We start from the raw sequence: 24,298 nt of genomic DNA, 5'->3' as shown, positions 1-24,298 counted from the left end.
CTGCTGAGAAAATAAGCTTTCAGTATGAATTCTTCTTATTTATAAGGGGAGCGGTACAGTAAATCCATGGCATAATAAATCAGTATCTTTATTTATTGTGGTCTTTGATTCTGTTTAATGTTTCTCTCTCCCCTCTCCACTGGATTTTGATATAATTTAGTCTCCTTCCACATCATAAAAACTTGGTACTTTTTCTGTTTACAGGATGTGACAAATATATACACTATCATATGCCATTACCACTGCAATAAGTCTAAGTCTATGTTTATATTTAATCTGTTTTTATTTCATTTTTTTTAATATTTAGAACAGTGTTTAGTGCAAAAGCATTGACTTCGGAGCCAAGACCCACCTCTTCACTGATTGGATATTGTGCAAATCATCTTACCTCTCTGGATCTCAGTTGCGTGATCTGTAAAAAGGAGATACAAATTCTTTATCTATCTGAAGGTAAGTGATCAGTTAAGAAAGCAAAAAATAAAAACAGATTTAATGGTGGCTTAAACACACAATATGTAATTTCCCATGTAAAGTAATTCTTGAAGTAGGTTGTCTAGGGTAAGTGTAATAGCTTCATAAAGTTATCAGGGACCTAAGCTTTTTCCAGTTCTTTGCTCTGCCATCCCTAAAATGTGGCACTGGTCCTTGTAGTCCAAGATAGTTGCCAGTTCTAATCATCACAGCCAAGTCCCAGGCAGCAAGGCAAAGACGAAGATGGGTCCGCTTCCTTTAAGGAGAGTGCCCAAACCAAAGCTCAGGTTACCAGGGAAGCAGGAAGAGGTAGCTGGATGCAGAGCTATCCTGAATAAAATTGGGCTTTTGTTACTGAGAAGGAAGGGAAGATTTGGATATTGGCAGGCAAACAGGAGTCTCTGCCATCATATGGATCTTTTTTTTTTTTTTTCTCTTTCATCTCAGATCTATAAGCTGTGATAACCACTCATAGAAGCTTTGGTAATTGACACAGCTCTGCTCTGATGATTGTCTCAGAATGAAATAACTTTAATAGATTATGGTGTTGTTTTTTTTTTTTTACTTTCATCTCGTGATTCATTATAGAAGCTTTCCTGTCAATAATTATTAAGTATTTGTTCTGGTTATTACTGTTATTTTTATTATTGAAATATAGCTAACATAGTGACTTAGCAGTTCTATTCATTACTCAGTGCTCACTCTAATAAGGGTACTTACTACCTATCACCATATAAGTCATTACACTATTATTATTATTTTATATATTTTTAAAGATTTTATTTATTCATGATAGACACAGAGAGAAGAGAAGCAGAGACAGGCAGAGGGAGAAACAGGCTCCATGCAGGGAGCCCGATGTGGGACTCGATCCCGGGTCTCCAGGATCATGCCCTGGGCCAAAGGCAGGAGCTTAACTGCTAAGCCACCCAGGTGTCCCCATTTTTAAAATATTTATTTGGGGGGGGAGCAAGGGCAGGGAGAGAAGTAGACTCCACACTGAGCAGGGAGCTGAAGGCAAGACTCAATCCCAGGATCCCAGGATCATGACCTGAGCTGAAGCAGACACTTAACCGACTGAGTCACTCAGGTGCTCCTACCCTATTATTGACTATATTTCCTGTGCTGCACTTTTCATACTTATGTTTTATATTTTTATTTATTTTATAACTATATGTTTATTATTTTATTTATTTTTTAACTGTAAGTTTATATATCTTAATTCTCTTCACCTATTTTACTCATTCCTCCACTTCTCTTCCATTTGGTAACCACCAGTTTGTTCTTTGTATTTAAGAATCTGTTTTTGTTTGTTCATTCGTTTTGCTTTTTAGATTCCACACAAAAGTGAAATCATATGGGTATGACTTTGTCTGATTTATTTTACTTAGCATAATACCCTCTAGGTATATCCCTGTTGTTGCAAATGACAATATTTTGCTCTTCTTTATGGCTGAGTAACATTCCATGTTATATACCACATTTTCTTTCTTTTTTTTTTTTTTATATACCACATTTTCTATATCCATTCATCTATCTGTGGACACTGGGGTTGCTTCCATGTCTTCACTATTGTAAATAATGCCGCAGTAAACATAGGGGTGCATGTATCTTTTCAAATTAGTGTTTTCTTTCTTTCTTTTCTTTTCTTTTTTCTTTTCTTTTTTTTTTTGAGTAAATACCTGCAGTGGCATTACTGGATCATATACTTTTTTATTTTTAATTTTTTGAGGAACCTTCCTCCTGTTAAATGCACCAACTTACATTCCCACTGACAGTGCAAAAGGGATCCCTTTTCTTTACATTTTGGTCACCACTTGTTATTTCTTATGCATACTAGCTATTCTGATTGGTGTAAGGTGATATCTCATTGTAGTTTTGATTTGTATATCCCTAATGATGAGTGATGTTGAGCATCTTTTCAGGTGTCTGTTGGCCATCTATCTGTCTTCTTTGGAAAAATATCGCTCAGGTCCTCTGCCCTTTTTTAAATCAGAATTTTTGTTTGTTTTTCTATCAAGTTGCATGAGTTTTTTTATATATTTTGGATATTAACTTCTTATTGGGTATATCATTTGCAAATATCTTTTCCCATTCAGCAGATTCCCTTTTTATTTTGCTGATGGATTCCTTTAGTGTGCAAAAACTTTTTATTTTTTTATATTTTTTAATAAATTAAATTTTTATTGGTGTTCAATTTACCAACATACAGAATAACACCCAGTGCTCATCCCGTCAAGTGCCCCCCTCAGTGCCCGTCACCCATTCACCCCCACCCCCCGCCCTCCTTCCCTTCCACCACCCCTAGTTCGTTTTCCCAAGTTAGGAGTCTTTTTCTTCTCCCTTCCCTTATATTCCCTTTCACTGTTATTTATATTCCCCAAATGAATGAGAACATACACTGTCCTTCTCTGATTGACTTACTTCACTCAGCATAATACCCTCCAGTTCCATCCACGTTGAAGCAAATGGTGGGTATTTGTCGTTTCTAATGGCTGAGTAATATTCCATTGTATGCATAAACCACATCTTCTTTATCCATTCATCTTTCGATGGACACTGAGGCTCCTTCCACAGTTTGGCTATTGTGGACATTGCTGCTAGAAACATCGGGGTGCAGGTGTCACAGCATTTCATTGCATCTGAATCTTTGGGGTAAATCCCCAGCAGTGCAATTGCTGGGTCGTAGGGCAGATCTATTTTTAACTCTTTGAGGAACCTCCACACAGTTTTCCAGAGTGGCTGTACCAGTTCACATTCCCACCAACAGTGTAAGAGGGTTCCCTTTTCTCCGCATCCTCTCCAACTTTTGTGGTTTCCTGCCTTGTTAATTTTCCCCATTCTCACTGGTGTGAGGTGGTATCTCATTGTGGTTTTGATTTGTATTTCCCTGATAGTAAGTGATGCAGAGCATTTTCTCATGTGCATGTTGGCCATGTCTATGTCTTCCTCTGTGAGATTTCTCTTCATGTCTTTTGTGCAAAAGCTTTTTAATTTGATGAAGTCCCAATAGTTTTTTTTTGCTTTTGCTTCCCTTGCCAAAGGAGACATGTCTAGAAACATATTACTAAGGCTGATGTCAAAAGAAGAGTACTTGGTTTTTTTTTTCTAGGAATTTTATGGTTTTAGATCTGAGATATAGGTCTTTAATCCATTTTGAATTTATTTTTGAATATGGCATAAGAAAGTGGTCCAGTTTCATTCATTTGCATGTAGCTGTCCAGTTTTACCAAAACCATTTATTGAAGAGACTATCTTTCCCTCATTGTATATTATTGTTTCCTTTCTCTTTAAAAAAATTAATCTATGACAGAGAGTATGCAAGTGGGGTGTAGGGGCAGAGGGAGAGGAGAGAGGGGATCTTTTTTTTTTTTTAAAGATTTATTTATTTGAGAGAAAGAGAGAATGCATGCATATAAGCAAGGGAGGAGCAGAGGGAGAGGGATAAAAGATCTCAAGCAGACTCCCCACTAGCATGGAGCCTGATGCAGGCAGGGCTCGATCTTACAACCCTGAGATCATGGCCTGAGCTGAAACTGAGAGTTGGCTGCTCAACCACCTGAGCCATCCAGGCACCCCAGGGTGAGAGAATCTTAAGCAGCCTGTAGGCTCAGCACAAGCTTGACCCGAGGCTATAACCTGAGCTGAAATTAGGGGTCAAATGCTTAACTGAGCCATCCAGGCACCCCTATGGTAAAGTAATTGACCATATGATCGTGGGTTTATTTTGGGGCTCTGTATTGTTTCTTCCTTTCTCTTTCTTTCTTTCTTTCCTTCCTTCCTTCCTTCCTTCCTACCTTCCTTCCTTCCTTCTTTCTGATTTTATTTATTTGAGAGAGAGAAACAGATAACAGAGATGGTGAGAGTGTACAAACAAGGAGGAGAGGGAGAAGCAGGCTCCCTTATGAGCAGGGAGCCTGTTGTAGGGCTTGGTCCCAGGACCCTGGGATCATGGCCTGAGCCAAAGGCAGACCCCTTAACCCACTGAGCCACTCAGTTGCAATCCCCCTTTTTTTTCTTTAAATATTTTATTTATTTATTTGAGAGAGAGGGAGAGAGAGAAAAAAAAAAACATGAGCAGGGGGAAGGGGCAGAGGGAAAGGGAGAAGCAGACTCCCCGCTGAGCATGAAGCCTGATGCAGGGATCAATCCCAGGACCTTGAGATCATGACCTGAACCAAAGGCAGCCATCTAACTGACTAAGACACCCAGGCACTCCTGGGCTCTGTGTTCTGTTCTACTGATTTATGTGTCTGATTTTGTGCCAATACCACATTGTTTAGATTACTGTAGCTTTGTTCTGTAGCATAAAAATCTGGGATTGTGATACTTACAGATTTGTTCTTCTTTCTCAAGATTGCTTTGTTGGGGTGCCTGGGTACTCTGTGCTCAGCTCAGAGTCTGCTTGGGATTTTCCCTCTCCCTCTCTTTCTACCCTTTCCCCTGGCTCTCTATCATTCTCTAAAATTAAAAAAAAAAAAAAAGAAAAGAAAAAAAAAGAGAAATGAAAAGATTGCTTTGGCAGTTCAGAGTCTTTTGTGGATTAATACAAGCTTTAGGATTATGTTCCAGTTTTCTGAAAAGTACTATTGTTATTTTGATAGGGATTGCACTGACTCTGTAGATTGCTTTGGGTAGTATGGACATCTTAACAATATTATTTCTTCCAATCCATACCTGGTATCTCTTTCCATTTGTTTATGTTGTGTTCAGTTTCTTTCATCAGTGTCTCATAGTTTTCAGAGTATGGTTCTTTTCCCTCCTTGATTAATTTTTTTTCTAGCTATTTTATTCTTTTTAATGCAACTGTAAATGGGATTGTAATTTCTCTTTCTGCTACTTTATTCTTAGTGTATAGAAATAACAGATTCCTATATCTTGCTTTTGTATCCTGCATCTTTACTGAATTCATTAATCCTAATAGCTTTTTGGTAGAGACTTTAAGGTTTTCTGGAGTAGAATTCAGTGATTCATCACTTACATGCGAGATCCTGTGCTCCTCATGACAAGTGCCCTCCTTAATACCCATCACCTATCTAGCCCATGCCCCACCTCTCTCCATCAACCCTGTTTGTTCTCCGCTGTTAAGAGTCTCTTATGGCTTATTTCCTTCTCTCCTTTTTGTCTTTTTCCCCTTTCCATAATGTTCATCTGTTTTCTTTCTTAAATTCCACATACGAATGAGATCATATGGTATTTGTTCTCTAACTTATTTCACTTAGCATAATACAGTCTAGCTTCTTCCATGTCCTTACAAATGATAAGATTTCATTCTTTTTACTATTCCACTGCATATATATACTACATCTTCTTTATCCATTCATTAATTGATAGAAATTTGGCTTTCTCCATGGTTTGGGCATTGTTTATATTTATAATGCTGCTAAAAACATTGGGGTGCATGTATCCCTTTGAATCTGTGTGTTTGTATCTTTGGGTAAATACCTAGTAGTACAATTGCTGGATCTTAGGGTAGTTCTATTTTTAACATTTTGAGGCACCTCCATACTGTTCTCCAGAGTGGCTACACCAGTTTGCGTTCCCACCAACATTGCAAGAGGGTTCCCCTTTCTCTGCATCCTCACCAATACCTATTTCTTGTATTGTGAATTTTAGCCATCTGACAATGAGATGGTCATTGTAGTTTTGATTTTGTGTTTCCCTGATGCTGAATGGTGTTGAACAACTTTTCATGTGTCTCTTAGCCATCTGGATGTCTTCTTTGTAAAAATGTCTATTCATGTCATTTGCCCATTTCTTAACTAGTTTATTTGCTTTTTGGGTGTTGAGTTTGATAAGTTCTTTGTAGATTTTGGATACTAACCCTTTAGCAGATATGTTGCTTGCAAATATCTTTTCCTATTCCATAGGCTGCCTTTTAGTTTTGTTGATTGTTTCCTTTGTTGTGCAGAAGCCTTTTATCTTGATGAAGTCCTGCTAATTAATTTTTGCTTTTGTTTCCCTTGCCTATGGTGATGTGTCTAGTAAGTTGCTATGGTCAAGGTCAAAGAGATTTCTCCCTGTGTTCTCCTTTAGGATTTTGATGGTTTCCTATTTCACATTAAGGTTTTTCATCCATTTTGAATTTATTTTTTGTGTATGGTTTTAAAAAGTGGTCCAGTTTTTATTCTTCTGCATGTTGCTGTCCAGTCTTCCCAACACCATTTGTTAAAGAGATTGTCTTTTATCCATTGGATATTCTTTCCTGCTTTGTCCAAGATTAGTTGACCATAGAGTGGTGGGTCCATTTCTGGGTTCTCTATTCTGTTCCATCGACCTATGTGTCTGTTTTTGTGCTGACCATACTGTCTTGACTACAGCTTTGTAATAGAGCTTGAAATCCAGTGTCATGATGCCTCCAGCTTTGTTTTACTTTTCTGGAATTGCTTTGGCTATTTGTGGTCTTTTGTGGTTCCATACAAATTGTAGAGTTGTTTCTTCTAGCACTGTGAAAAATGTTAGTAGTATTTTGATGCAGATTGCATTAAACGTGTAGATTGCTTTGGGTAGTATCAAATTGGAATTGTGTATTTGATAGGCTACCTTCTACAGTAGATTGGAAGGCCTAGAGGGAAAGAGCCATGTCTATCTTGTTTTTACCCTTGTATCTAACATGTCTGGTACATTGAGGGTACTTAATAAATAGTTGTTAAATTAATATATACAATAGATTAAAGAAAATACACTTCAATTTAAAAGGAAGAAGAGAGAGGGAGAAAAAGATAGATGAAGGAGGAATAGACTATTACAAGATAAGAGAAACAAGCTACTTTCGGTTTTTGTACTTTTAACTCCTCTTACCCATAACCATTGTTTTTAACCATTTCCGGCGTATCTCTTTTTGTGATCAAAACAGGAAGCTATCAGACATACACACACACACACTCCCCCCATGTAAACTTAATTTGGTTTACTACTGGTATGAATCAATAGTTAAAAATCTGCCTGTGTATATGAATGGACATTTTGATTTGTTGGAGACAGGAGAAGAGAGGTAAGCTTCCTTTTAGGATTTGGAAACTATTTTCTATCTATGGAATGGTAGAAGAGGTTTCAGAATTCTGCTTACTTTGTATTTTGGCCTGAGGATCTGATGCCCTTGGGTGCAGTGCTTTCCATGCAGTCTTAAGATCATCATCTGATTTAGAATTTCAGATCATTCAACTTTAGAGCATAAATTATCTGCCTGTGATGGTTGGATCAGTCTACTGTTTCAGTACAGTTCCACCCAGGGTCTTCCTTCAATCTCTTCTTATGGAAGAAGAAGGTGATAAAGCAAAGGAGGCCATTCTCACTGAGCAGATATTGGAAGAAAAATAGATTAATTTCCCCATCTTCCCATTGCCTCTCCTTATACTTCATCTGTCCTTATTTTGTATGGATGTTTTGCATATTATCTGGTTTATGAAAATCTATAAACATGTATCTAATACATTTGACATTATCTTGGTATTTAAAGAAATTTTTAGGTCATTACTTTTCTACCTAATATGCTAGAATATTTTCCACTTCTTTTTTTAATTAAAAATTTAAAAAAAAATTTACTCATAAGAGACACACAGAGAGAGGCAGAGACATAGGCAGAGGGAGAAACAGGCTCCCCAGGGAGAGCCCCACATGGGATTCCATCCCAGGATCCTGGGATTGGGATCACGACCTGAGCCAAAGGCAGATGCTAAACTGCTGAGCCACCCAGACTCCCCTCCACTTCTTTTGTTATGATAATAGTTAATATTCTTGAGCCCTTATTGAAAAGTAAATGGTTTAACAGAAAGAAAAAAAAAACCCAAGCAAAAGAACAGATTCTTAAATATAGAGAACAAACTGGTAGTTACCAGAGGGGAGGTGGGTGGGGGGATGGGTGAAATAAGTAAAGAGGATGAAGAGTACATTGATCATGATGAGCATTAAGTAATGCATAGAATTTTTTTTGTAATGCATAGAACTGTTGAATCACTACATTATACTCCTGAATTTAATAAAACATGGTATGTTAATTATACTGGAATTAAAATTTTTTTTAAATAAGTAAATGTCTTAATAAACTTTAGATTTGAATAAGTTAATTGCCCTAATTATTTCTAGAATAAATACTAAAAGATTAGAATCTATTAGAAGGAGAAAAATATTTTTTAAATTCTCCACTAATAAAAAAGAAAAAAGGCGGGGCACCTGGGTGGTTCAGTGGTTGCGCATCTACCTTTGGTTCAGATCATGATCCTTATCCCGGGATCCTGGGATTGAGTCCTGCATCAGGCTCCCAACAGAGAGCCTGCATCTCCCTCTGACTGTGTCTATGCCTCTTATGAATAAATAAGTAAAATCTTTTAAAAAAAGAAAAAAAAGGCAAGAAAGGAGAGGAAGTAAATATTAAAGAGGCAGGATAAATAGAGAATCTGAAAGAAGATGGTAGATTTAAAACCTGATAAGTTATTTCACTGACTCAAAGACTTCACTGATATTAAGACATACCAATATGTATCATATAGAAAAGAATCCTGACAATTAAACTATGAGACTATGCTTTGTCACTTACAACTTCATTTTCTGTTTGCTGAAAGTGCATTTTTATTATTTATTATTTTTTTATTTTTATTTTTGAAAGTTTGAGTGTAGATAGTTCTTTTTTTTTATTAAAGATTTTATTTATTCATGAGATACACACAGAGAGAGAGAGAGAGAGAGAGAGAGAGAGAGAGAGAGGCAGAGACACAGGCAGAGGGAGAAGCAGGCTCCATGCAGGGAGCCCAATGCAGGACTCGACCCCAGGTCTCCAGGATCACACCCTGGGTTGGAGGCGGCGCTAAACCGCTGAGCCACCCAGGCTGCCCCTGAAAGTGCATTTTTAGATTCATGTAGACATAGAGATTTTTCTCACATCACTTTGGGCATACATAAAGTGGTTAAAGTATTCCTATGACTTTTGCATATTCATAATCTGATTTCTTTTGAAACATTTTCTTGATTCAGACTTGTCAACGTCTGTGTTTTTCTGCACATTGTTCTTTCTGCTATGGAGGCTGAGGGTGATTTTCTTCTGGGAAATTCTTCAAGTCCCTTTGCCTGGAGTTTCTTCTAACCCTCACACTCATTTAGCAAGCTTTGATACCAGTGCTTTCTTGAGGGTGACAACGGAAAGTTTTCAGATACATCTTATAGTTTGTTGACTGCAACACTGAAGATTGCAGTGATCTAGACATGGCATCAGGAATAACATCAGGTTGTGTTACTTTTTAGGCATCCTGTTCTTTAAATATTCAAATACATGGCCTTACAATGTATCAAGAACTAGACTAGTACTTAGCAGGTTATGGAGGGCTCTTGGACATTCAAACCAGATTTAGCCAGCCTTCTTTTAGCTCAGCCATCATCCATCCCCTGCCATCCCTTCTCCCTCACCCTTTTATGCATACAATAACATTTTTGGGGTAATTATTTTGTAGTTCAAAATTTAATATGGCAGCAACTTTTGGCCATTGACATTTATGCATAGTGTTACAGTGATATGCTACTTTCTAACTCATTCTCAGGGTATCAGTCTTGTTAGACTTTAGTATTGGTATACCATTTTAAGCTATTTAAAGGAACATCAGGATTTTGTTAGCATTTTCTATTGACCAACTCAACTTTGTTTTTTTCCTCAAAATTCATGGAAGGTAGGCTTCCATAGCTATGCTATGCAAATTGTTATTTGTCTTAACCATGCATGAATCCATCAAATCAGTCTCATATTCTATAAAATTAAAAAAAAATTCTTGGACGCTTAGTTAGTTTCTAATATCTTCATTTGCATTGTTTCGCTACTCAATGGTAATCTTATTGCATCTCAGTTACAAAGTATAACACAGTTTTATCTGCTTGTGGTATCTTTCTGTCTAAAGTCAGGTGAAGCACTTAGTTCTTTATGGAAAGCATAAAGTTGCTGTTATTCCTTTATCACCAAATATTTGCATGACTAATACCAACTGCATCATTTCTATGCTTACAAAATAACTATTTCAATGCCAAATCATAATCCTCTTCAAAGACATTTAAAATGGCGATTAAACTCAATTTCTGAAGTACTAACAGTGAAAACTCAATCTGAAGAAATGGGAGTATGAATAGGTATGATAATTTTCATGTGCAGACAATAAAGATTATGTTGCTATTGCCACTTGGTGAATCATAATTTTAATATTCCATTAAATGAAAAACACTCTTTGATCTCTGAGATGTTAAACTCAGGAAACTGCATTTTGGAATTGCTTAAATACATTATCAGTAATTTGATTAAATATAAACAGAGAAAATACTCCAGTTATAAGACAGAGATCATTAGTCTGGATTAAAAAGTGTGTATCTCCACACACTAATCAAAAGAAAACTAGTTTAGCTATAGTACTACCAAATAAAGACCTTAAGGCAAGTTAGGGTATAAGAGTGACTCAAATGTGATAAAAGAAAGCTACCAGAAAGCTAGAAATGCTTACATTTGTATACATTTAATAACATAGCCTCAAAATATTTACATAAAATTGACAGAATTATAAGGAAAACAGATGTCTAAAATCATACCATAAGATTCTTATTTACTTTTTAGTAATGATAGTTTAAGCAGACAAAAATCATTAAGAATATAAATATTGGGGGCACCTGGGTGGCTCAGTTGGTTAAGTGTCTGACTCTTCATCTCAGCTCAGGTCTTGATCTCAGGGTCATAAGTTCAAGCCCCACATTATTAGGCTCTACACTCTTTTTGAAAAAAATATATATATAAATATTGGATGATTATGAAAAGTGAATGGCTAGTTTATACTTCCATATTTCTACAGGTTAATGATGGTTTGTAAATTGTATTTGTTCTTTTTCTTATGTTCACATTTTTTATAGGCTCACACATTTTTTGCTGTTTTTCATTATTTTAAAAATTGAAATTTGATTCATGTATCACAAAATTCACACTTTTAAAGTGTAGGATTTTAGTATATTGACAAGATTTTACAACTATCACTATTCTCTAATTTTAGGACATTTTTATTACCCCAAAAAGGAACTCCATACAAATTAGCAGTCATTTCTCTCTCTCCCCACCCCCATAGTCCTAAACAACCATTAATCTACTTTCTTTCTCTATGGATTTGCTTATTCTGGACATTAAATATAAATAGAATCATATAGTATATTTCTTTTTTGCAACTAGTTGCATTTATTTTGAATTAGTTCTGTTGTATTTGATTTGAAAACAAGCAAATTTCTCCTTGAAATCTCAGTCTTTGTCCTCTAAAATATCAAAAATTGAAACTGCTTTTGGGGGACACCTGGGTGGTTCAGTGTTTGAGTGTCTGCTTTCAGCTCAGGGTGTGATCCTGGAGACCTGGGATCGAGTCCCACATCGAGCTCCCCTCATGGAGCCTGCTTCTCCCTCTGCCTGTGTCTCTGCCTCTCTCTCTGTGTCTCTCATGAATAAATAAATAAAATCTTAAAAGAAAAAAAAAAGAAACTGCTTTTGGTTTTGAAATGGCAGTCACAATTCATTATCTCCTTCCTGCAAAAGTAAAAATAAATCAAGCATGAATGAAATACAAATCTGGCAATCTCTAAGCCTGAAATCAAGGAGGAATTTCCTTCCAGAAGCAAGTTGTAAGTTTTGTGAGAGGGCACCCTATATCCAAAGAGTTAAATGTTTCTGGCTTTACCTCATTTTTACTGTACGTAGATAGGAAGTTTCTTTGGTAGGTGTTTTTTGTGTTCTTTTATCTCAGTACCTAGATCGTCTTGCTCTGCCGATGTAATTTTAAACTGCCTGAATAAGCAATATTTAGTTTAAAAGCACTTATAAATCATATACCTTAATCATGTCATACAATTCATGTGAATGCAAGCAAATGTATTAGCATTTCTCTTTTTTAAGGGTTTTTTTTTTTTTTTAGAGAGAGAATGAGGTAGGGTGGGGGGTGGGTGTGGGTGGATGAGGCAGAGGGAGAGGGACAAGCAGACTCCTCCCTAATCAGAGAGCCTCATGTGGGCTCCATCCCAGGACCCTGAGATCGTGATCTGAGCTGCTGGCAGATGCTTAACCAACTGAGCCACCCAGACACCCCATCATTTCTGGTGATGTAACAGAAAAAGTTCTGTAACAAAAAGAAAAAGCTGGTGATAGAATTTAAGAGCTTAAAGAATACTGAGACCTAGTTAAATTCCCCTTTAAAAAAATCCATTATTTTTAAAAATAAGAAAACAAGCAGAGAAAGTTAACTGACCTATGATCTCATAGCAAGTGAATGGTGTAGCTAGAATTAGAACATAGATCTAAATTTAATTTTGCCTTACTCTTCTTAGATATAACACCCATTTTTCTGTTCCTTGAGGACCTAAATTTACTCTTCAGATAAGCATTTCTTTTGTTTCTCTTTGGAGAGCAGTTTGTGAATAATAGAGCAAAGGGAAGCAGTATGTTTTCAAGTGTTGGCATGCATCAGAATCACCTATAAGGCTGTTAAAACAGATTATGCCCCTCCCTCCCCAATTCTCCAATTTAGAAGTCCCATGTTAGGCTCCACACTCTTTTTGAAAAAAAGAATATAAATGTTGGATGATTATGAAAAGTGAATGACTAGTTTATACTTTCATACTCAGTAGGAAGCCTTGGTAATTTGCATTTTAACAAACCCCCAGGTGATGCTGCTGCTGCTGGCCCAGGGATCCTACTTTGAGAACCTCTGCTTAAAAACAGTCATAGGCTTTGGAGTTAGTCATTCCTAGGCCCAAACTTCTGCTATATGACTTACTCCTCTGTGACCCAGATTAGGTTTTTTAACTTCTATGTCTCAGTTTCCTGTATTTTAAAATGAAGGTAATAATATTTATTTCACAGAGTCCTTGTAAGAATTAATTACTTAATATAAAAAAAATTAAGCATACTGCTTAGTACATAGTAAACACTCTATTGATGGTTTCTATTATTATTTTTAATAAGTCTGGATTCCAAATGAAAGTTAATGAACTGTAAACTCAGTTAATGTATTAGAGTAGATACCCAGAGACTTTTTTGATACTTATTTTGAGACTCTGGGATGTGTGTATGGGCATGCAGGTGTGCAGACACACATTCATATGTACAAATATATTGCTCTCTTGGGGCACCTGGGTGGCTTAGTGGTTGAGCATCTGTCTTCGGCTCAGGTAGTGATCCTGGGATGGAGTCCTGCATCAGATTATTTGCAGGGTGCCTGCTTCTCCCTCTGCCTGTGTCTCTGCCTCTCTCTCTGTCTCTCATGAATAAATAAACAAAATCATTTAAAAAAACCCTATATTCCTCTCTTGACTTGCCTTATTTATGGGAAACTTGGCAGAACAGTAAGAGAAGAAGAGATAAATTGCAAAAGGAATTGTACCTCCAAGATTTGATTTAACTATAATTTACTTTTATTAATCTCAGACTTCTATTGTATATTGAAGTAAATGTAGACACTATTTTTAAAAAGAGCATATTTCAAAATATGTGACAGCTACCAATTGCTGAGACAGAACTGCTTATTAATTTTCCTGTGTGAATATGTGTTATGTAGTAAAAGGAGAAGAGTCTAAGGGACGTTGGATGTACTGTGCATGGAGGGGAAGAGTTTATGTGAAAGATTCTTCTAAACTCTGGATTGACCATATCCAGGGCTAGTCACAGTTCTTAAGGAGGTCTTCAAAATGAAGTTACAGAGGTAAATCACTCAGCTGACTTTCGGTATGCACAATATAGAAAGGCTATTCAAATAATGCCAACACTTACTCGTTTTCCAATTAGATGTGTACCTTATTAGGAGCCATGGAGACTCAATTAAACTTTATTTATTTAAAATATTTTATTGATTTATTCATGAGAGAGACACACACAGAAGCAGAGACACAGGCAGAGGGAGAAGCAGGCTCCACACAGGAGCCCGATGTGGGACTCGATCCTGGGACTTCAGGATCACGTCCTGAGCTGAAGGCAGACGCTCAACCACTGAGCCACCCAGGCATCCCTCAATTAAACTTTAGAAATTGTGTAGAAGACATCAAAGTTGACTTGAGAAATTAAGTCATAATTTGGGCTTTTGGGGCCATGATTGCACTTGAGACTATTATCCTTTTTTTTTTTTTAAAGATTTTTATTTATTTATTCATGAGAGACACAGGCAGAGGCAGAGACATAGGCATAGGGAGAAGCAGGCTCCCTGGAGGGAGCCTGATGTGGGACTTGATTCCAGGACCCTGGGATCATACCCTGAGCCAAAGGTAGACGTTCAACCACTGAATAATCCAGGTGCCCCTAGACTATTATCTATCTATCTATCTATCTTTCTTTCTTTTCTTTCTTTCTTTCTTTCTTTCTTTCTTTCTTTCTTTCTTTCTTTCTTTCTTTCTTTCTCTTTCTATTTATTTATTTATTTATTTATTTATTTATTTATTTATTTATTTATTTATGATAGTCACACACAGAGAGAGAGAGGCAGAGACATAGGCAGAGAGAGAAGCAGGCTCCATGCACCGGGAGCCCAACGTGGGATTCGATCCTGGGTCTCCAGGATCGCGCTCTGGGCCAAAGGCAGGCGCTAAACCGCTGCACCACTCAGGGATCCCGACTATTATCTTTCTTAATGCTCATTTGGTCAGACTATAGGCAGGGACCCACAGGACTTGCAAAGGTAACAAAAATTTCAATTCAGAGTTTAAAAAATATCCGCTAACTCAGTGATACTTAATTTTTTAAAAAGGGTAAAGATAGAGCCAATAAATACATGTTAAAATGCTTCCCCTTTTAGCCAATGAAATGCAAATCAAAATCAAAACGAGACACCACTTCATGCCTAGTAAGTTGGCTATAATAAAAAAGATGGACAATAACACATGTTGGTGAGAATGTGGAGAGATTGGAAGCCTCATATATTGCTGATGAGAATGTAAAATGGTGCTATGGTAAATAGTTTGACAATTCCTCAGAAACTTAAACATGGAGTCACGAAGTTGACCCAGAAATTCCACTCCTTGATATATATAACTGAAAGAACTGAAAACATAGTAACACAATAACTTGAACACAAATGTTCATAGTAGCATTATTCAAACCAGCCAAAAAAAGTAGAAACGACCTAAATGTCCATCAGCTGATGAATTGATAAACAAAATGTAGTATATATAAAAGCCATACAAAAGAATGAAGTACTGATTCACTTTACAACATGATTGGACCTTGAAAATAGAGCGCTAAATGAAAAAAGCCAGATACAAAAGGCCGCATGTTCTCTGATTCCATGTATATGAAATGTCCACAGTAGGCAAGTCTTAACAGATTGAAAGTGGATTAATGGTTGTCAGGGGTTGGAAGAATGAGGGAATGGAGAGTGACAGTTAATGGTACAGGGTTCTTTTTGGAGTGATGAAAATATTCTAAAAAATTAGATCATGGTGATAATTGAACAATCTTGTGAATATACTATAAGTCTCTGAATTGTACAGTTTAAAAGAGTAAGTTTTGTGACGTGTAAATTCTATCTCAAAAATAAAAACCAAAAATAAAATATACACCTGTAGTGGGCATGAAGCGTGGATGAGAAAGAAACTTCAGTTTTTATAAAAAAATAATTGTAGGAAGAGGAGGTGATTCATGGTAGGAATACTTTCTGTGGAGAAACAAATCGTCCTTCCATTAAAGATTCATAATGCATAGTATCCCATCACAAGTTCTGAAAGTCTTGCAATGATAAAAACTTGTTTAGCTTCATGGAGCCATCATCTCCCAAATATTTCATCCTGAAAAACATTTACTCACAATGATCATGTTGAAGAACTAGTGTCCTAGAGGAGAATGAATCTTGGGCTTGAGCATATGTGTGTGGGCATTACCTGGAAAGTTTCTTAAATCAGAGATTCTGATTTCAGAGGTCTTGGTGCAGCCTGAGAATCAAGTTCCCAGGTGATTCGATCTTTCAGGTTTGAGAATTAAACATTGAGTAGCATCTCTATAGAATAGACAAATCCTGTACTTACATGGGCAATTTTATGGCATGTGAATTATATTTCAATAGAGATGCTAAAAATTTTGATACATTAGAAATAGCACGAAAATGTGAGTTCTAGTGGTTGTTAATGCAAGACTCTGTTCTGTGAATGAATTGTTTTAATTAAAATTTTCTTCATCTGTAAAATGAATCACTGCCCTATCTACAATTTAGGGTTGTGGTAAAAATGAGACAGTGCATTCTTTTCCAAATTGTGTTGTAAGTATAAAAACAGTTGAAAACAAAAGTCCATGGTGAGCTAAGTTTGGGAGATTCTGAGTTAAATAATGCATATTCCACACTGATGGTCAGATCATTACTCTTAACTTGGACCCTAACATGAGTCTATATGTATAAAATCAATTAAGTGTGAGATTTTTATTCTTTCTAATTTTTGTAGTAGATCCTCCAGAGTTACTAAGTTTTGTATGGAGTGGAAACTGTTGGAGTAAACAAAATCTGAAGACCATTGTGGGAATAGCAATAGTTGTTCCTCTCTTGTTTCTTTTATTTTTATTTTATTTTATTTTTTATTTTTTAAAAGATTTTATTTATTCATGAGAGAGAGAGAGAGAGAGAGAGGGAGAGGCAGAGACACAGGCAGAGGGAGAAGAAGGCTCCATGCAGGGAGCCTGACATGGGACTCGATCCCAGGTCTCCAGGATAACGCCCTGGGCTGAAGGCAGGCACTAAAACACTGAGCCACCTGAGCTGCCCTCCTCTCTTGTTTCAAGCTTGATATTTTATTGACCTATTTATTTGAAAAGTTATTGACTGAAAAGAATTTTAGCAAATGACTACTGGGTATGATAAAATAATACATATACAGCTAAGAGAACATTTTATCTAGTTGTCTCTTTTAATCAACTTATATTTATAGAGCAGCTTATTTTCAAAATTAGGTTGAAGCTAAATTAAATATATCTAGAAACAATTTTGGCTCCCTAGTATTTTGATTTTAATTGAAAAAAAGTATTTCTTCTCCCTTCTTAAATTTGGGCTATTTTTTAAGTTTTTTTTTTTAAATTTATTTTTTATTTTTTAAGTTTTTGAGACCCTTGTTATATCTTTTATTTGAAGCTTTTACAATTAACTAAATGTTTTCTTATATTATAAGTTGTTTAAACTTTAAAATTTTGTTTCCTGGGGTACCAGGGTGGCTTAGTTGGTTTAGTGTCTGCCTTTGGCTCAGGTCATGATCTTAGAGTCCCAGGATGAGTTAGGTGTCTGGCTCCCTACTAGGCAGGGAGTCTGCTTCTCCCTCTGGCTCTCCCCTATGCGCGCTGTCTCTCTCAAATAAATATATAAAATCTTTAAAAAAATAAAATTTTTGTTTCCTTTTCTTTTTAGTTGAAAAGCATTTCTCCCCTGATTTTCTTTAGTGATCTGTTTTAAGCATTATTTTGACAAACTACTATTTTTAATCTCTTTCTAGAACTATTTTGTTGTATTAAATTTCTTGTTTGAAGACATCTTTCCAGGACCTTACTGTAATTATAACTTTATTTCAGATGAGGTGGAGGATCATCTTACTACAATATTGTTTTCTCTTGGTTTCCTGTATACTTACTGCTCTTGAAGCTGTGCCTATAGACATAGACAAGACAAAAGTAAAAACTCAACCTGTGGACAGCGCAAAGATAGAACCACCAGTAAGTGAAATGATGAACATAACCTTGTGGGAAGAATTTTAACCAAATGTTGCTAATATTTATTATTTATAAAATTGCACTTTTAGGAACTATTTCTGAAATAGCAGTAAAAGAATATTGGATAGCATATTTTGTTTAATATTAGACAATGTTTATTTAATGTAGTTCATATATTAAATAATGCACAGGAGAATTAGTCATAATACATTACCAACGTAGTGCTCACCAGCCAAGAAAACATTGTATTATATTCAAAAGAGATACAGCAATGAGGAAAGACTGGTGAAAATGGGGTAAAACCAACTCATATTATTGGTTAAGTTCTCATTGTCTAAGTCATATAGAAAACTTTGTACCTTTACGTAACAATGAAACATTATATTGGTTCTGATATATAATTCTTTGAGAAATATAGCTTTTTAATTTTGTCCCAGCTATCAAAATAGATATGTCTCAAAGCCATTTTGCTAGTCTTTTTTATTTTTATTTTTTATTTTAGGATTGAGATCTTTAGATGCAGGGAAGGAAAAACTTTCAGAAACATTATTGTTTGTTTCTTAATTTGAAGGATACTGGACTTTATTATGACGAATATCTTAAGCAAGTGATTGATGTGCTGGAAACAGATAATCATTTCAGAGAAAAGCTCCAGAAAGCAGACATAGAGGAAATAAAGGTAAATGTAATTAAATAATTATTTAACAAACATTAGAGCATCCCAGACACGGAGTTAAATATTGAGAATACAAAGATGAGACTCTTTTCAGGCTCTTAAAGAACCCATAATTTATTCTGAATAAATATTATCTAGAAAAAGTTTATTAGAATGAATGTATGATAGGTTATAGTAGATTTTGGAGATGCAGAGCATGGGCATATAATTCAGTATGAAGCAGCAGGGGGCAGTGGGAAGTCATTTTTCTTGATGGAGGTAATAGCATCCTGCCAGTAATTTCCCTAAATTGTCTTGAGAGTAATCTTACATTTCCTTTGAAGAATGAATTTGAGCTTTGCACAGTGGCAGTATTGTAGCCAATGAGATTAATCCGAGGCATGATTATTGCTAATTGAAGAATTAATTTGATCTGTGGAACTAATTTCCTAGGGTGAATAATATTTAATATAGAACTTTCAGTGTCTCTTATCTACTTAAGTTAGGATTAAGAACATTATGTGGAGGCAGCGGTACATGGGTGGCTCAGTTGGTTAAGTGTCTAACTCTTGGTTCTGGCTGAGGTCCTGAGCGCTGGGTCTTGAAATTGAGCCCTGTGGCAGGCTCTGGATTCAGGAAGGAGTCTTGAGATTCTCTCTCCTTCTCCCCTTCTCCATTTGTGGTCGCTCTCTCTCTCTGTCTCTCTCGAATAAATAAATCTTAAAAAAAAAAAGAACATTATTTGTGGGTAACAGAAAAAAAAGGTGGATAATGGAAGTACAATAGAAACTTAATCCTGGTTTGATATAGGGAATACTTTTATAACTGCCTTTCACACTCAATTCCTGTCCCTAATGGGGCAGGGGGAGACAAAAATGTAGTAAGTTAGTTATTCAATGAAAAAGATACAAGAATTAAAATAGACAATAAAACACAAGGCAACAGAATCATTATAAACAGCTCAGCAAAGACTTTTAGGAAAAACTGGGAGAAAAAAGTTAGAATTTGTCCTTTCCTTTTCAGCCAAGTATTTTGAAAGGGAAATCATACTGCATTTCTTCACTTCCCAAATATTGCTAACTGGAAAGATTATGACTTTGCCCATATCACTCCACTGAGTATACTTTCATGAAGGATGTAGTGACTTCTTAATTGCCAAATCCAGGGAATACTTTTTATTTCTCTTCTTATTGGACTCTTTTATATTATCTCAGTGTTTTTCAGATTTTAGGGCTTGTTGAAGCACAGATTCTTGGCCCCACCTACGGACTTTCTGATTGTAGATGCAAGTCTAGAGCTTGAATTTCTAAAGTTCCCACTTGGTGGTAATGCTTCTACTTGGGGACCATACTTTGAGAACCATTGTTGTATTAATGATGATCACCATTCTTTCCTTGAGCATGCTGCTTATACTCTTTCTTTTTCTTTCTTTTTTTTTTTTTTTTTTTTTTTGCTTCTATAACAGCATATTCTCCTAGTTCTCCTTCTTACCTCTGAATGTTCTCTCTCTTGGTCTCCCTTGTAGGGGGTTTCTTTTCTTTACCTTCCTCAGTGGGCCTCATTGACTCAGTCCTAAAAGGTTTGTCTGATTGCTAGTTAGATTTATAGTTTGTGATTGCAAATGCATTTATAAACAAGAAAAAGTAAACTACTAGCTATTTTGTTTCTTAAATTTTGAAACATCTAAGTACTAAGTATCTAAGTACATGTCTATGAGAAAAGTAATCAAAGGAGAGAACGTAAAAAAGACGAATTTTGAAAAGTAATATATGTAGTTACTAAAGCTTAAGGTGGCCAAGTTCTTTTTTAATTACTTTATTGAAATTATTAAGTAATTGAAATTACTTTGTTAAGGTATTCATATACCTTAAAACTTGTCCCTTTCAAACCTATAATTCAGTAGGTTTTAGTATATCTACATGTGACCATCACCACTATCTACTTTTAAACAATTTCATTTTATCCCAAAAGAAATCATATACCCATTAAGCCATCACTCACCTTTTCTCCCCTCTTCTTAGCCCTTGACAATCATTGGTCTACTTTCTATTTCTATGGATTTGCCTATTTTAGACGTTCCATATAATGGAATTATACAATATGTGGCCGTTTGTGTCTGTTTTTTTTTCCTTAGCATAATGTTTTATCAAGGTTCATTGTATTGCAGCTTATATTAGTATATTCATTTCTTTTTATGGCCGAACAATATCACACTTTATGGATATTCCATATTTTGGTTATCAACTCATCAGCTGATGACATTTGGTTATTTCTACCTTTTACGCTAGTATGAATAATGTTGCTATAAACATTCAGGTACAAGTTTTTATGTGAACATATGTTTCAATTCTTTAGGTATATACCTAAGAATGGAACTGCTGGGTCATATGGTAATTCTGAGTTTAAGTTTTGGAGGAACTGCCAAATTGTTCTTTGAAGTAGCTGTACCATTTTACAATTCAAGTCACTTTTTGAGTTTTTCCTTTGTTCTTTAATTATGCTTTCAATTATATTGTTTTTATTTCTATTTTTTTCTTTCTCTAAATTTTTATTTAAATTCCAATTAACATACAGTATAATATTAGTTTCAGGTGTAGAATTTTGTGATTCATCATTCATATGTAAGACTCAGTGCTCCTCACAATAAGTACTCTCCTTAATATCCATCATCTGTTTAACCCATCCCCCCAACCTCCCCTGCAACCCTCAGTGTGGTAAGAGTCCATTTTATGGTTTGGCTCTTTTTCTCTCTTGTATAGTCATCTGTTTTGTTTCTTAAATTCCACATATGAGTGAAATCATGTGGTATTTGTCTTTCTCTGACTTATTTCCCTTAGCATAATACACTCTAACTCCATCCACATCATTGAAAATGGCAAGATTTCATTCTTTTTATGGCTGAGTAATATTCCATTGTATATGTATAACATCTTCTTTTTCCATTGATCAGTTGATGGACATTTGGGGGGTCTTTCCATAATATATGGTTTTTGCATATCTTGATTTTAGAGTTATAAACTGCATGTCTTCTGGAAAAAATGCTTCTTGTGATATCAAATTTATCTAAATTAAAAGTATTTATCACTATATCATAACCCTAATTTTAATATATTGTGTCTATTCTAAAAATGGAATGTAATGAATAAAACTGACTTGTTAATTTTATTAACAGAGTGGGAGGCTAAGCAAAGAACTGGATTTAGTAAGTCATCATGTGAGGACAAAACTTGATGAACTGAAAAGACAAGAAGTGGCAAGATTAAGAATGCTAATTAAAGCTAAATTGGATTCCCTTCAAGGTAAGTGATAAAAAGTAGGAAGGTTTCAGTATTTGGTTGTTGAGGTCATTTTATATTAGCACATACCCTGTTCTTCTGGTCAAAATTTAATGTTAGTATTGATTTGGCTTCTCCTAATTTTTAAAATAGATAATATATTTGCCTCATTTAAGAATCAAAATGATTAGCCTTAAATTGTTATATTAATGAAAAGTAATGAATTAGGCCACTGATTTAAAAGAGAAAGAATGGAGTACCTGGGTGGCTCAGTGATTGTCTGCCTTTGACTCAAGTTATGATTCCGGGGTCCTGGGATTGAGTCCTGCATCAGGCTCCCCGCAGGGAGCCTGCTTTTCTCTCTGCCTATGTCTCTGCCTCTCTCTGTGTATCTCTCATGAATAAATAAATAAATAAAATCTTAAAAAATATAAAATTAAAGAAGAAGAATAACATCAAAGCAAACCAAAAGAGAGAAAATCTAATTATAACAATTTCTATAGGTAAAATAGAAAGATTGTCAGAGAGCTAGCTCTAAAAAAGACCACATCAGGCCCAGAGGGTGTCAAAAATAATTCTGTTAAACTATTAAAAGAACAGATTGTCAGGACATCTGGGTGTCTCAGTTCGTTAAGTGTCCAGTTCTTGGTTTCAACGCAGGTCATGAGATCAATCCTCACGTTTGGCTCTGTGCTCAGTGGGGAGTCTGTTTGGGATTCTCTTCCATCCCTCTCCCTCTGCCCTCTCTCTCTTTCTCAAGTAAAAATAAAGAAATCCTAAGGAAAAAAAGAAAAAAGAACAGATTGCCAATGCTATTTAAACTATTCCAGAGCATACAAAAAGAAAGCAAGCTTTCAAACTCGTAATATGTATTGATGCCAAACCAAAATTATTGTATGTCAAAAGTATACCATATAATAGCAAGTACATTTATTTTAGGAATGTAAGATTGATTTAATATTAGGAAATCTATACTATAAATCATCATATGAATAGAAATTAAGATAAAAAAATGACTTCAAAAGAAATCAGAAACTCAAAGGACAAAGGATAAATTAAAATCAATCTTTGAAACTTCTGTCTTTTAAAATTAAGATTTGGGGTGCCTGGGTGTCACAGTTGGTTAAGTGTCTAAGTCTTGGTTGGTTGTTCGTTGTTGTTGTTTTAAAGATTTTATTTATTTATGTATGTATGTATGTATGTATGTATGTATTTGAGAGAGAGATAGAGATAGAGCATGAGGAGGGAGAGGGAGAAGCAGTGTCCCTCCAAGCAGGGAGCCCAATGTGGGACTCAATCCTACGACCCTGAGATCATGACCTGAGCCAAAGGCAGACTCTTAGCCAAAGCCAACCAGGTGCTCCCAAATCTTCGTTTTGAATCAAGTTGTGATCTTGGGGTTGTGAGATAGAGCCCTTCTTCATATGGGGCTCTGAACTCAGTGCAGAATCTCTCTTTCAAATGAATGAATGAATGAATAAGATTTTATTTTCTTAGAGCAGTATAAGGTTTACAGGAAAATTGAAGGGACGGTGCAGAGATTTCCCATATACCCCCAGCCCCCAAACATGCATAATCTCATTCATTACTAGCATCACCCACCAGAGTGGTAAATTTGTAGCAATTGATGCACTCACATTTACACATGACAGTCACCCAAAGTCCAAAATTTACATTAGAGTTCACTCTTGGTGTTTTACAACCTATGGATATGGACAAATCTATAATGATATTGTATCTACCATTATAGTATCACACAGAGTAGTTTCACTGCCCTAAAAATCCACTCTGCCCTGCCTATTCATGCTCCCATATTATTTTAATTTTAGACTATGAGAAGATTAAATAGCTATGAAGTAGAATATTTGAAATGTGAAGATAAGAAAGTAATCTCATAGATCATACAACCATATCGTTATCTGCAGAAAAGGAGCAAAAGATAAAATTTAACACCCTCACTTAATTTTATTTTATTTTATTTTTTAAATTTTTATTTATTTATGATAGTCATACACGGGGGGAGAGAGAGAGAGAGAGAGAGAGAGAGAGAGAGAGAGAGAGAGGCAGAGATATAGGCAGAGGGAGAAGCAGGCTCCATGCACCGGGAGCCCGACATGGGATTCGATCCCGGGTCTCCAGGATCGCGCCCTGGGCCAAAGGCAGGCGCCAAACCACTGCGCCACCCAGGGATCCCCCTCTCTTAATTTTAAAAAAGTAATAAGATAGTAATCAATA

At 35.7% G+C, this 24,298-nt stretch overlaps 1 protein-coding gene and 1 pseudogene across 5 annotated transcripts in view; both read left to right on the top strand.

Moving 5' to 3' along the window:
* NUCB2 (nucleobindin 2) overlaps positions 1-24,298 on the top strand; it is a 54,951-nt gene that overhangs the window by 5,693 nt on the left and 24,960 nt on the right. For all 5 annotated transcript variants that reach the window (XR_008663462.1, XR_008663463.1, XR_008663461.1 and 2 more), the window contains 4 exons: positions 308-450; positions 17,996-18,136; positions 18,705-18,812; positions 21,961-22,087. Coding sequence is in view for 2 of the 5 variants with exons in the window: in XM_055317885.1 (XP_055173860.1) it covers positions 17,996-18,136; positions 18,705-18,812; positions 21,961-22,087 (376 nt within the window). In the remaining 3 variants the exon portion in view is untranslated. The remainder of the gene's footprint in view (positions 1-307; positions 451-17,995; positions 18,137-18,704; positions 18,813-21,960; positions 22,088-24,298) is intronic.
* On the top strand, positions 19,143-19,291 carry LOC129505158 (U4 spliceosomal RNA; annotated as a pseudogene).

This window comes from Nyctereutes procyonoides, unplaced genomic scaffold (genome assembly GCF_905146905.1).
Source record: "Nyctereutes procyonoides isolate TBG_1078 unplaced genomic scaffold, NYPRO_anot_genome, whole genome shotgun sequence".
Classification (NCBI taxonomy): Eukaryota; Metazoa; Chordata; class Mammalia; order Carnivora; family Canidae; genus Nyctereutes; species Nyctereutes procyonoides.
This window is presented reverse-complemented; position numbering and strand designations above follow the sequence as displayed.